The sequence below is a fragment of the Rhinoderma darwinii genome, chromosome 10, assembly GCF_050947455.1.
Source record: "Rhinoderma darwinii isolate aRhiDar2 chromosome 10, aRhiDar2.hap1, whole genome shotgun sequence".
NCBI classification, from domain to species: domain Eukaryota; kingdom Metazoa; phylum Chordata; class Amphibia; order Anura; family Rhinodermatidae; genus Rhinoderma; species Rhinoderma darwinii.
Genome location: NC_134696.1, coordinates 75,522,330 through 75,536,973, shown reverse-complemented (window position 1 = coordinate 75,536,973; position 14,644 = coordinate 75,522,330). Strand labels below are relative to the sequence as shown.

General features: G+C 40.1%; 1 protein-coding gene across 1 annotated transcript in view; it reads right to left on the bottom strand.

Annotated features, from left to right (window-relative positions):
* Positions 1–14,644, bottom strand: part of NHERF4 (NHERF family PDZ scaffold protein 4) — a 302,457-nt gene that overhangs the window by 100,578 nt on the left and 187,235 nt on the right. The window contains exon 5 of the mRNA XM_075840824.1: positions 4,348–4,559. Within this exon, the coding sequence (XP_075696939.1) occupies positions 4,348–4,559 (212 nt within the window). The remainder of the gene's footprint in view (positions 1–4,347; positions 4,560–14,644) is intronic.

Below are 14,644 nucleotides of genomic sequence, written 5' to 3'. Positions count from 1 at the left end.
GCTTTAGAGATGTTGGGGTTCTTTTTCTTCCTTTATCCTTTTTGAAAATGAAAAAAATTCAACATTTTAGTATAATGTTGATATTCATTTTCACAGCCTAATTCTAATAAATTCTGCCAAAGACCTGTGGTGTCTAAATGCTCACTATACCCCTAGATAGATTCCTTAAGTGGTGTAGTTTCCCAAATGGTTTCACTTTTGGGTGGTTTCCACTGTTTTGGCCTCTTAGGGGCTTTGCAAATGCGACATGGCACCCAAAAACCATTTCAGCTAAATTTGAGCTCCAAAAGCCAAATAGCGCTCCTTCCCTTCTAAGCCCCACTGTGGGTCAAAACAGCAGTTTATTACCACATATGGCGTATTTCGTAATCGGGAGAAATTGCTTTACAAATGTTGGGGTGCTTTTTCTTCTTTATTCCGTGTAAAAATTAAAAATGTCTACGTTTTTTCAGGAAAAAAAAAAGTTGATTTTCACATTTACAGACGAATTCCAATGAATTCACAAGAACAACTGTGGGGTCAAAATGCTAACTATACCCCTAGAAAAATTCCTTGAGGGGTGTAGTTTCCAAAATGTGGTTATATTTGGGGGGTTTCCACTGTTTTGGTCCCTCCAGTGCATTGCAAATGCGACACGGCACTGAAAACTATTCTAGCAAAATCAGAAATCCAAAATCCAAATGGTGCTCCTTCTCTTCTGAGCCCTGCTGTGGGTCCAAATAGCAGTTTATTACCACATATGGGGTATTGCTGTAATCTGGGAAAATTGCTTTACAAATGTTGGGGTGTTTTTTTCTCCTTTATTTCTTGTAAAAATTAAAAATGTGTATGTTTTTTTGGAAAAAAAGTAGATTTTCATCTTCGCATACTAATTCAAATAGATTTAGCAAGTAAAACTGTGGGTTCAAAATGCTAACTATACCCCTAAATAAATTCCTTAAGGGGTGTAGTTTCCAAATTGGTGTCACTTTTGGGGAGTCTTTACTGTTTTGGCACCACAAGACCTCTTCATACGTGACATGGTACCTAAAATATATTCTAAAATAAAGGAGGCCCCAAAATCCTCTACGTGCTCCTTTGCTTCTGAGGCCTGTGTTTCAGTCCATTAGCACACTAGGGCCACATGTAGGATATTTCTAAAAACTGAAGAATCTGGGCAATAAATATTGAGTTGCATTTCTTGGGTAAAACCTTCTGGGGTACAGAAAAAAATGACAAATGAATTTTGGGGGAAAAAAATGAAATTTGTAAATTTCACCTCTACTTTGCTTTAATTCCTGTGAAACGCTTAAAGGGTTAAAATACTTTCAGAATGCTGTTTTTAACACTTTGAGGGTGCCTTTTTCAAAATGGGGTGATTTATGGGGACTTTCTAATAAGGCCATCAAAGCCACTTCAGAACTGAACTGGTCCCTGAAAAAATAGCCTTTTGAAATTTTCTTGTTCAAAAAAATTATGCAAACATAAAGTACGCATGTGGGAAATGTAAAATAGTAACTATTTTATGTGGTATTACTATTTGTTTTACAAGCAGAAACATTTAAGTTTAGAAATTTTTGGGGAAATTTTCTTCAAATCTTGGCGTTTTTCACAAATAAATATCGAATGTATCAACCAAATTTTTTCACTAACATAAAATACAATATGTCACGAGAAAATCTCAGAATCACTTGGATAGGTAAAAACATTCCAAAGTTTTTTCCACATAAATGAACGTCAGATTTGGAAAAATTGGCTTCTTCCTGACAGCCAAAACAGGCTCAGTCCTGAAGGGGTTAATTTACCTTGGCTTCTATGAGGGACAGTGTCAAATGCCTTTGCAAAGTCCAAACACACTATATCCAAAGTGGCCCCTCTGTCTAGGCATCTGCTCACCTCTTCATAAAAAAAAATCAGGTTGTTTTGACAACTTCTGTCATTAGTAAAACCCTGCTGGCAGTCATTTATAATGCTATTTTTTATCACATAATCCTCTATATAGTCTCTCAATAGCCCCTCAAACATTTTTCCCACAATGGATGTTAAGCTTACTGGTCTATAATTACCCTTGGAAAACCTAGAGCTCTTTTTGAAAAAGAAAATAGGCACCACATTTGCCCTGCGCCAGTCCCTTGCCACTATACCAGTCACTAGACAATCTCTGAATATTATGAAGAGGGGGACAGAAATAATTGAACTAAATTCTTTAATAACTCTAACCCATCTGGTCCCGGAGCCTTGTGCACATTTATTTTATTTAACTTAGCTTGGACCATATCTACTGTACATTCAACCAATTAACTATATTAATTGGTGTATTAACAGCACTGGCACCGGCTACATCAGCTGCTCTTTCTTCTGTTGTATATACAGAGCTAAAGAACCCATTTTGTAATTCTGCCTTCTCTTGATCCCCTGTGACGAACTCCCCATTACCATTATCTAGGGGTCCTACATGTTCAGACCTTGTCTTTTTTGCATTTATATACTTGAAGAAAATTTGGGGATTTGTTTTGCTATCTTTTGCCATCTGCCTTTCATTTTGTATTTTTGCTGATTTTATGACTTTTTGCAGATTGTATTAATCTCTTTATAATTTACAAAGGCTAGAACTGTACCCTCAGATTGCTTGTTTTAAATTACCTTTTTACATTTTTACAGAAGGTGTAAACCATGTTGGGTTTAATTCTAGTCGTTTATACTGGTTAGGCCTCATGCACACATCCATCGGCCGTTGCAGGGCCACTAATGTCGGATCTGTGAAACACGGACCGCACACGGATGACTTCCCTGTTGTTTCACGGACCAAATAAATGAAAAGGCTGAGACTGTTCCGTCAAAAACTGACAGGAGTAGGACTTGTTCTATTTTTGACGGAACAGCCGCATGCACCCACGGATAGCACCCTGAAGAAAAAAACTGAAGTGGGCATGAGGCCTAACCTATAGGAATAAATGTTGCACCATAATTATACAAAGTGGATTTTAAGATCTCCCATTTATCATTTGTAACATTATTTGAAGTTAGTTGTTCCCAGTTTATGTCCTGATTTGCAGCCCTCATCCTGGGGAAATTTTCCTTCTTAAAATTAAGTGTTTTTGCCCTCCCAGCCTGTGCTGGTTTTTTGCAGTACAAGAAAAATGCAACTATATTGTGGTCACTGTTACCATGGTTTTCACGAACATTGACATTCCCAACAAGCTCTGCATTGTTTAAAATGACCAGATCCAACAGAGCTTCACCTTTAGTCGGGTCTTGCGCGCAATGAGCCATAACATTTTCCTGCAACAGGTAGAGGAAATTTTTGCCCTTCGCAGTTGTAGCCGAACCATGACACCAATTAATATCCCGATAATTAAAATCTCCCATTATTACTACAGTACCATTATGGTATTCCATATGTCTGTCTCTCACCTGTCACCTTTTTTGCTGCTTCTACCTCCTTATATTAGACTGGGATGGTTGCTTAGCAGCAGTGTGAATCAGGCTAGGTTGCACGGTTTCTCTTCTCTAGTCTATTGAGATCTGTGTGCCACCCATCACAGGCTTCAGCAGGTCCCGTACCACACTAGTTTTGCATAGGGGGACGACGACAAACTTCTATCATCAGCTACCACAGATACTTAGACAAGTTCCTGTCACACAGGTATAATGTATAAGAATATAGTGCAGCTTCCCTGTCTGTATACTTTTTTGTTTCTCAGCTTATGTAAGAGAATATAGAGAGAATGATAATCAGTGTCCCCCAGCATGCAAAAATGGCCTGGTCTTTAGCTGGTCACGAAATGCTGTGCTGAAGCATCATGGGATTCATAGCAAAACAAAGAGAAAGAGAAAGCTGAGGAAATCAAGATGGAGGATTTTTTTAAAAGCACAGACAGGGCAGCAGCTCAAATAGTAAGTACAGGATGCACAAAAGAAGTGTAGAGTGTGGTATACAGTGAGATGGGGAATGCAGACATGGAAAGTTGTGTTTCCACTAGAGGTCTTCTTTAAAAAAAATTGACAGTGCCTTTTTTTTAAATCTGGATCCAGCCTGAAGGCCAGCTAGATTGACAGTTGACAGGTCGCACATAGATAAGGATGGCTTGTGTAATTTTTCTCCTTTCCCCCGTTTTTCTGCTCTCTACTGTTTTTCCCATCCTGAATCTATATAAATTTGTGTGCAGTCTTCAAGTTGCCTGAGAAGATAGGAACATAATAATGTAAACTGCGGTTATCCTGACAGGAAGTCAGTTGGTTGGCAAGTCAGCCTGACATTCTACGGACTGCCGAATACACCAAAGGGATACATTATGCACATAGAGCAGTGTAAAATAATAAAACATCAACATTAAATATCATACTGCAATATAATCATCATCTCACCCTAATGTGCACTTGTTCATGCACATATTCCCCATTGATCTGGAGTACTTGGTCTCCATCTTTTAGGCCTGCAAGATCGGCTGGTTCTCCAGGAACAACTTGACGTATAACATGACCATCTCGTTCTATCTCCATTCGCAGATGGAATCCAAAAGTGCAATTAGAATATTTTCTCAGCACACATACTCGAACTGCAGGCTCAGGGTTTGTACCTTAGGAAAGAATAGAATTTATAGGTTTTGGGTTTAAACAGAGGACTCAATTAGGAAAATTAGGCCCTATTCTAAGATAGCTAATGGTAATTTTGTTCCAGCAGAGCCGCCAGCATGAATAATTTAGCCTTATACAACAAAATTGGATTCCATTTCATTAATATATTACATTAGATCTTACATCATACTGTAAGGAGCTGTGTATATGTTGCGCAGCATGCAATCTCCTTTGTAATGTAGAACAGGCATGTAGCAAACTTTTTTGCTATATATCCTAATGTGCCAATAACTTACATATACTGTATATGCCTGCCTCGGGCAGGATCTTAACTTTTAAGAACTGGTTCCTTATTTCAGAAACCACCTTTTCAGTCACATGGACAACTATAGTTGTTAAGGGATCTCCCATCTTAGACATGTATGGCATATCCACAGGATATGCCTTAAATGTCGGATAGATGCAGGTCCTAGCACTGGCAACCACACTTATAATGGTTCACCATTTCACCTGGTGAGGCACCTGCTGGCTGCAGAATCCAAGCGGAGACTAGCGGAGAGAAGGTTTTGCGTGTGGGCGGTTCTCTTCATTCTGTTCAATGGGAGTTGCAGAAACAGCAGAACCAACTTGAATTGCAAAAAACTATCACAAATGCATGAATTTGATTACGTTGGTGTTTTAAGTGCTTTAATTTGAGGGAAGTTTCAGAAAATCTGTATTACAGTGCCTCCTGTTGCAGTCAAATATATTCTTTCAGGTGTCCATTGTTTGCGGCAGGTAGACTAATGTAATCTGCTGTAGTCTACCCAGAAAAAACAGCAAACCTGACCAATGCTATTAAAGTCAATGGGAATTGAAAAGCTTTTGTTTCGACCTATTAAAAAGGATGCATTCATCATTGATCCATCAGAAATGGAAGACTTGACGCAAATGTGAGCAGTGCCTAAAACACCCCCCTACACACAGTCCAAACACTTGCAGTCAGCCAAGAATGAGGAAAAAGAATACAATGAGTTGTGCTGGAATACTATAAGTACAGTCTACTGATTGAAAAAGAAATATCAGCACTCAAGACACAAACAGGGTTCAGATATGAAAAAGGTATATTTATAATGTTTTACTTATATACTATATACAACAGTTGAGAGTGAGTTCATCAGTGACCGTATGTTCAAAGTATAAAAATAAAAACAATCAATGTAAAAAAACTGAAATAATGTATCTATAATAGGAATATATTATTACAAAGGTATATTAATGTGATGATGAAACAATGCCTAAAATAACAATTAGAAAATATATAAGTAAAAAATAATGAAGCACCTTTCATTTTACAATAATTCCAGTCCCAGAGATCTAAAATAATAAACACTTCAGGACTCAACTGGAAACAACTGGAATCACCAACTTTTATGGCAAACTTTTGCAAATGTACAATACCAAGTTAGTCATATTACATATTTAAAGCCACGTAGCTGGTGGAATATAATAGTAAAGTTTAGCGCATTAGCACCTCTCAGCACTCTTACAGACCTATAGGATGTGGTATGGCCTTAATTATGAAACAGCCACACAAAAGTAGAGTTGCACTATTTGGTTGAACTGCAGAACTGTGTTACATCTGAGCGGCTGCGTAGTTTAAATTTGGGGACGCCAAGTCTCCCGCTCAGCTGACATATTGCCTGGTAACAAATAGACGCTCTGATCGTAAAGCTATGTTAAACAGGCATGGCTGCGCAGTTGAGATTCGGGGACGCCTAGTCTCCCACACTGCTGATGTGCTGCTTGGTAACAGTTAGCCACTCACTCAGTTGGAACGCAATCAGAGGGTAATCAGGAAATTTGGAAGGCAACAGATGGATATAAAAGATGCAACAGATAAAGTGCCTTTTGGTAAGTAACAAAAAACAATGCGACAGCAGTGGAACTGCACCATAGTATTTCGGATCAGATCCTTCATTTGGTTATCGGCTTGCTGGATAATCGCATAAATGTTTTTATGGAATAAATAAAGAGGCTCTGTCACCAGATTATAAGTGCCCTATCTCCTACATAATCTGATCGGCGCTGTAATGTAGATAACAGTCGTTTTTATTTTGAAAAACTATCATTTTTGACCAAGTTATAAACAATTTTAGATTTATGCTAATTAGTTTCTTAATAGACAATTGGGTGTGTTTTTACTTTTTACCATCTGGGCGTTGTGAAGAGAAGTGTATGATGCTGACCAATACACTTCTCATTGTTCCAGCCCAGCTTCTTTCACTGCACAATCACACTGTAACAATGGGCTGGAACAATGAGAAGTTTATGACGCTGATTGGTCAGCGTCATACACTTCTCTTCACAACGCCCAGTTGGTAAAAAGTAAAAACACGGCCAGTTGTCTATTAAGAAACTAATTAGCATAAATCTAAAATTGTTCATAACTTGGTCAAAAATTATAGTTTTTCAAAATAAAAACCACTGCTATCTACATTACAACGCCAATCAGATTATGTAGGAGATAGTGCATTTACAATCTGATGCAGGCGTTCGCCTCTCACAGGATCCAGAGCATTTCTCTGCAATAGTCCCCTTTCCACAAAGAGACGTTTTCTCTGTCACCATAGACAATTCATCTCTAAGTCTGCTCGACCTCTGCATATTCTTTTTGGCATCTATTTCTGGAGAAGAGTAGTCAACAACTCTTGAATACCTAGTGTGTACCGCAAAAGATTTACAAGTCAGAGAAACCTAGAAACAAGAACTATATACATGAAGAGGTACTGTGCTTATATAATAAAAATAAGATAAGATATGTCATCAGTCTACTTTAATATTACCCCTGGCCTTCCTCCAAGGGCCTCCGATTTTTTCAAATCCAGATTGTTTCCTGTCTTCCCAGCTGGTGAGCTCCTCTATCCTACATAGATGGTCAATTTTGTCAATTTGGACAGAAGGTGGTTCAATGGACTTACATTTAAAAGGGATTAGAAACTTTGCCACAATTATCATAAAGGTCGCAAGGTCATTTCTAGATGGCTGAAAGCTTAAGTTAGGTTTCCATTAGAGAACTAAGGCAGGATAGAGGTCAACGGTAATAGGAAATTGCCAGCCAGAAAGGTGTAATTTTCAGGCAGTTCCACCAGATATTTGATAGTGAAGCAATATGGCCATTGCAGCGCCAAAAAAGGTCATTAGTGGTGAGGCCTATTTTGAATAAGAATTCTGGGGTTCTATACCACAGGGTAAGAATTATGAATGAGTTCTCTTGAGCTTGCACGCATCTAGTAGAACCATGAGAGTTCTGGAGTATCTGAGACACAGAGGATTACTCACCTCCCGACAGCCACAGCCATGGATCTGTGAGCGCTGGCCCGCATCTCCTACTCAGGGATGCCAGCGCTCATTTCCGCTTCATCCTGCGATGTCCGGTAGGGTGTGGGCGCACGCTAGTTCCTGACCTTAAAGGGCCAGCGTGTGCAAATGAATTTAATATTTAATTAGCCCATACTCACCCTGGACTATTAGAAGGGCCTTGCCCCTTCCCTCATTGACTGAGCATTGTTGTGTTTACCCGTTAGTCTTTGCAAATGGTCCCTTAGTGTTTTCCAGTTCCCAGTGTTACCGTACCTGCTACCTCTTACACCGTGCCTGGGGTCTGCCTGCTGCCAAGGTCCCATCCGAGCCTACCATCGCTACTGTCTGAATTACCACAGGTAGCCTTATTCGAACTATAGACATTGACTTGGTATCCTGTTGGCCAGCTGCTATCCCGCTACGGTGGTATGGCCCAGTGGGTTCACATACCTACAGATCGTGAAAGTACGCTCAGGCCATGGACCCCGCTAGTTAATCCAAGACCATGACGACGTCACAAGCCATGCGGGCAGACATGCTAGACCTCCGGTCACGACAAGACCAACTCCTCCAGACGGTGAACATCATTGCCCATGGATACGCAAGCTGCAGCCTTCCCGGAACTTTTTCCTGTTACCTCTGCTGTTCCTCCTGCTACACCTCCTGGCAGTGCTAACTCCCGATATTCTTTGCCACTATCTCATTGCAATGATGGAGATGCAAGGACCTGCAGGGGGTTTCTGAACCAATGCCAGATTCACTTCACGTTCTATGCAGAGGCCTTCTCTTCTGATGACGCAAAGATCGCCTTTATAATCTCTATCCTTACTGGCAAAGCTCTGGCATGGGCAAACCCCATTTGGGAACGTCAGGGACCCAAGAACCATGAGTTACAGCGGTTCGTACAGACGTTCCGTATTATATTTGAGGAATCCGGGAGTATTTCATTGGCTGTTGTATCACTGCTGACCCTTCGCCAGGAGCCACCTCCGTGGGCGAGTACGCCATTCAGTTCCACACCCTGGCCATGCCCCTTCCCTCATTGCCTGAGCGTTGTAGTGTTTACCCGTGTTAGTCTTTGCAAATGGTTCCTTAGTGTTTTCCAGTTCCCATTGTTTCCGTACCTGCTACCTGTATCCTGGATCCCGAGCTAGCTTGTTCCTGTGCGGTAGAGAGTTGGAGTCGTTTTGTGCCGTATACTACAGCTGCTGTGTTACCTTCACCTGGTGTCTGCCTGCTGCCAAGGTCCCATCCAAGCCTACAATCGCTACTGTCTGAATTATCACAGGTACCCTTATTCGATATATAGACATGGACTTTGTATCCTGTTGGCCAGCTGCTCTCCCTCTACAGCAATTCGGCCCAGTGGGTCCACATACCCACAGTTCATGACATACATCCTGAAGATCTAAGGTGACTTGTAGCTTTTTTTCCCAGGCTAGTATAAAGATTGGTTTTGCAGGAGCTTTACGAAGAGTAATATCTGAGTATATTATAGACAATAATTTCATCTGGGATGATGGAAATTGGGTAAGAACGTCAAGCCAGGAAGACTCTGGGAGGACGGGGTACTTATTTTTGAATTCTCTACAGGAACTTTGGAGACCCGACAAATGCAAAAAGTTGAAGCTGTTCGGGGGAATGAAGGAGGACCTCTTTTTAGTAGTTTTGAAATTGCTTCTAGTTTATTGGTACCATACTCAATGAGGTGTTTGGGGAGAATGGTCTAGGGGGGTCAAAGGATGAGAGATAATTACGGAAAGCTTGAATTGTTCCCCTACGGAGTGGATTGATATCCTTTGTAACTTATAAATGAGAAATGAATCTCCACAATAATGGAGAGTGGGTAGTGCCTAGTAGATAGCATTCAATATCTATGAGAGGGGTGCTCCCAGTTATCCTGCAGAGGGAAACACACCTACTCATGCGAGTGGCCAGGTAGTAGTCATATGGTTCTGGTAAGCCCAGCCCTCTTGTTGAGTTTTGAAGGTCAGTAATTTATATGGTGTTAGAGTAATTTGTATAAATATAATAACGGTTATTGTAATTCATATAAATATTATCAAAATGACTGCATTATATTGTTTATGATATATATCAGATATGTTTTTAATCTTCTCTTATATGAATGTATTCCCTATCATCTAAGATAGGGTAAAGATAACATCATCTGGCATTCCAAACGAATGAATAACAGGATTCATACTAGGAAGAAAGTCATTACCTTATATGGAAGTATTTTTGGGTGTATGCCTATATGTACTTGGCATCATCTGATTGTGTAATGTGTGTTAAGTGAAAGCATGAACCTATAAATAAAATCTCCATTCACAGCCATTTTAGATTTCTGTACATCAAACCATTGTATGTGCAATCTCTCCCAATCGGTCATTTTGGTGAATTTGCGATTCTGTACGTGTTATATGTGTGGGCTTTATGTATGCCAAGTGTTTAATTGAAATATGAGGGGAATAGCTGCTTGTCACTGTTATTGCCTATTGTGCTGTGCAAGGTAATGATGTATATAGGTGTATGCTTCTGTTAATGTTAATGTATAATATGAGCTATATCTGAGTCAGTGAAATGGTCCTCTTCAGTATGGCGTTAAAAGGGATTATCCCACCACAACTTCTATTAATAAGATCTCCACATAAAGGGTTAATAGTGAATCTTGTTGTGCATAGCTGAACTTTAGAAAAGGTGGGAGGGAAAAAGAGGGAGTAGATGTTGTAGTACAACAAGACCCAGTTTCTTGCATTAGCCTCATCCTGATTGGTCCTTCCACAGCTGCCTTATCTCTTCTTGAAGAGATCCTGTTACATAGCTCATCCAACTATGTCTATTCTTATCCCTCTTCTCCCTTCCCTTCTGAAAGCCTAGGAATGTTTTTGTCCAGTGTCTTCTGTATTTTTATTATAAAGTAAAAGTTTTAAGTGGGTATTGGCATTTGTAAATTTCAAATATTTTGGTTGAACCAGAATAAGCTTATATATTTGTATGTAACATTTAATTGTCAAATGTTTGTAAGGTAAAAATTGGTCCCCAGAATAGCTGCTGCAGTGTATTCTTATTGTGGTGTATTATATCTGTGTTTGAAGTATTAATTCCAGAAAGTCAGGTAGCCATCCTAAAGGAAAAAAAATGAAGTTCCATGTTAATGGAAATTTTGGTTAAAATTTCCAGGATAGGGGAACTTTTTAAGGGGAACTTAAGGTAAATTAGTTCCAGGAATAGATCTCAAGAATTGGGGCTCGCTACCCTAATAAGTAGAGGTCTGGATTAAAATGGGCTCACTAAATAGCAAATTAGGTTCTAAGGGCCGGGAAAAGGCGAGGAGAATCAGGACTATGGATATAGTGAGACCACAGAAGGGAGGATGGGCAGTAGAAGGAATGAGGGAGGGTTTGGAGGAAAGTAAAGATGTAGAAAATTATGCTGTAAATGAGAGGGACAACCTTGGTTAGAAGTGTCAAAGAAAGTAATGAAAAGTAAAGGGAAAAATGTTGTAGTAGAACCAGATATAAAACACACAAGGTCAGAAATAGGGGGGGGGGGGGGGGACTACTGCAGCTAGAGATACAGCGGAAGATAAATCTACCACTATGATAGTCACCCCCCCCCCCCCCCTCCCAATTGAAACCTCAGATACCTGAACCTCCACTTTCCCAGGACAGGAACAGGTTATATCCCCACCCTATCCCTATCTGCGGTATCAATATGGGAAAGACTATAAGGGAAGGATCCCGGTTGAATCCAAATATCTACAGAGCTTTGTAGTACCCATAGATAGACAATGTAATCCTATGAATGCCTTCTTTTGTTCTAAATGAAGAATTGCCAAACTAATAGGGGTTAATAAATGTCTGGCTATGAAAAGTAAATTGCCAGATGCTACAAAATTGAGGATCAAATTGATGGGAGGAGTAAACTGAACTTTATTTGGATACCTGTGGAACAAACAATTTTGGTCCCAAGAGCATTAGAAGAGCAGGAATTAAGAGAGAAACAGAAAAGGGCAAATAAACCCCAGCCCATCATGATTAATCTAGTCACAGACACCCAGAGCAATACCAGACTGTGAAGAAGTTAATGGTCGTGCTTCATGTTTAACGTTTTTTCTTATGTTTGTAACCATTGTTGTGGTACATGAGTTCCCCTGGTTTACAAAACTGTGACTGCTTCTTATTCCTTTATTCCTTGCTTTCCTTATTAGGCTGGTCACCTAATGCTCTATTTATTCTCCCCTTTATGTTTTGTCACCTGGGAACAATGTACTAAAACTAAGGAAACACTCCCAAAAATATGATCCGATATGTTAAACTATTAGTGTTTCTGTGTAACTATTTCACTTATCTGCACTAGTGCGGCTGCAGCAGGTTATACTCTAAGCGTATAAGTGCAAGGCCTGCAGTGACTCTAGTCATTTATAGTGAAATCTGCATGGGATTGTGGAAGTTGTTGTTGTTATGAAAGGTCTCATGAAACAGCAATCAGAGGTAGATGAGAGTGGAGACTGAAAGGTGTGGTGTTAACATGATGGGAGTCTATGGAATTGCAACATCCTGATGTTTAAGGATTTTGTTGTACAAATTTATTGATTTTCCAAACCGAAATTCAGATTGTACCAGACTAAGGGTAGAATGACTAGGAAAAAGGCAGAGAAATTTCACTTGACAGCTGAGAAATTGACAACACTTCAGCAGCTAAAGGAGGAAATTTTTAGCTACATCAGCCTTAGGCATACCAGACTTGCACAAGGTGTCCTTACACAACTACATGGGTCAAAATAAACTCCATTGGGGTAGTAGTCTGTACATCTAGATCCTGTGATCAGAGGGGCACCGTCATGCATCAAAGCAGTAGCAAAACTTTAAACGATAAAGTAGCAGATATTGTACTTGAGAGCCCTCTCACCATACAGGAACCACATACAGTACAGGAAATGTTGTCACACGCCAGGACAAATCATCTATCAGATGTGGGACTTACAAAATATGAGGTAGCATTACTTATACCCCACCCCACTGAAGTGTTTAGACAGTGAATAGACATTCCACGGGATGTCTATTCACAATCTCTGCACTTCGTTGCTCTGTGGTAGTTACAGCAGAGGACGCGTAATCTCGTTGTAACCTGTCATTTACTGCGTAATCTCGCGAAATCACGCATCCTCTGCTGTAACTACCACAGCCAGAGTAACGAAGTGCAGAGATTGTGAATAGACATCCCGTGGAATGTCTATTCACTGTCAAAACACTTCAGTATTGTTAATGTGTTAGTATAAGACAGCACATAAGGATCTAGCAGGAACCCTATGCGCTGAGTAAATGAATGAAGAGGAGTGCATGACGCTGATTGGTCAGCATCATACACTCCCCTGTACAACGCCCACTTGGTCTAAAGTAAAAATACGCCCACTTGGGCATTAAGCAACTCATTAGCATAAATTAAAAAGCATTACTGTCACCTACATTATAGCGCTGATCTCCTTATATAGGAGATAGGGCACTTGTAATGTGGTCACAGAGCCTCTCTAAGCTTCCAAATTATATATACACTACCGTTCAAAAGTTTAGGGTCACTTAGAAATTTCCTTATTTTTGAAAGAAAAGCACAGTTTTTTTCAATGAAGATAACATTAAATTAATCAGAAATACACTCTATACATTGTTAATGTGCTATATGACTATTCTAGCTGCAAACGTCTGTTTTTTTAATGCAATATCTACATAGGTGTATAGAGGCCCATTTCCAGCAACCATCACTCCAGTGTTTTAATGGTACATTGTGTTTGCTAACTGTGTTAGAAGGCTAATGGATGATTAGAAAACACTTGAAAACCCTTGTGCAATTATGTTAAAACCGCTGTAAGCAGTTTTGCTGTTTAGAGGAGCTATAAAACTGACCTTCCTTTGAGCTAGTTGAGAATCTGGAGCATTACATTTGTGGGTTCGATTAAACTCTCAAAATGGCTAGAATAAGTGAGCTTTCATGTGAAACTCGACAGTCTATTCTTGTTCTTAGAAATGAAGGCTATGCCATGCGAGAAATTGCCAAGAAACTGAAGATTTCCTACAACGGTGTGTACTACTCCCTTCAGAGGACAACACACACAGGCTCTAACCAGAGTAGAAAGAGAAGTGGGAGGCCCCGCTGCACAACTGAGCAACAAGAAAAGTACATTAGAGTCTCTAGTTTGAGAAATAGACGCCTCACAGGTCCTCAACTGGCAGCTTCATTAAATAGTACCCGCAAAACGCTAGTGTCAACATCTACAGTGAAGAGGCGACTCCAGGATGCTGGCCTTCAGGGCAGAGTGGCAAAGAAAAAGCCATATCTGAGACTGGCTAATAAAAGGAAAAGATTAATATGGGCAAAAGCACACAAACATTGGACAGACGAAGATTGGAAAAAAGTGTTATGGACAGATGAATCGAAGTTTGAGGTGTTTGGATCACACAGAAGAATATTTGTGAGACGCAGAACAACTGAAAAGATGCTGGAAGAGTGCCTGACGCCATCTGTCAAGCATGGTGGAGGTAATGTGATGGTCTGGGATTGCTTTGGTGCTGGTAAAGTGCGAGATTGGTACAAGGTAAAAGGGATTTTGAATAAGGAAGGCTATCACTCAATTTTGCAACGCCATGCCATACCCTGTGGACAGCGCTTGATTGGAGCCAATTTCATCCTACAACAGGACAATGACCCAAAGCACACCTCCAAATTATGCAAGAACTATTTAGGG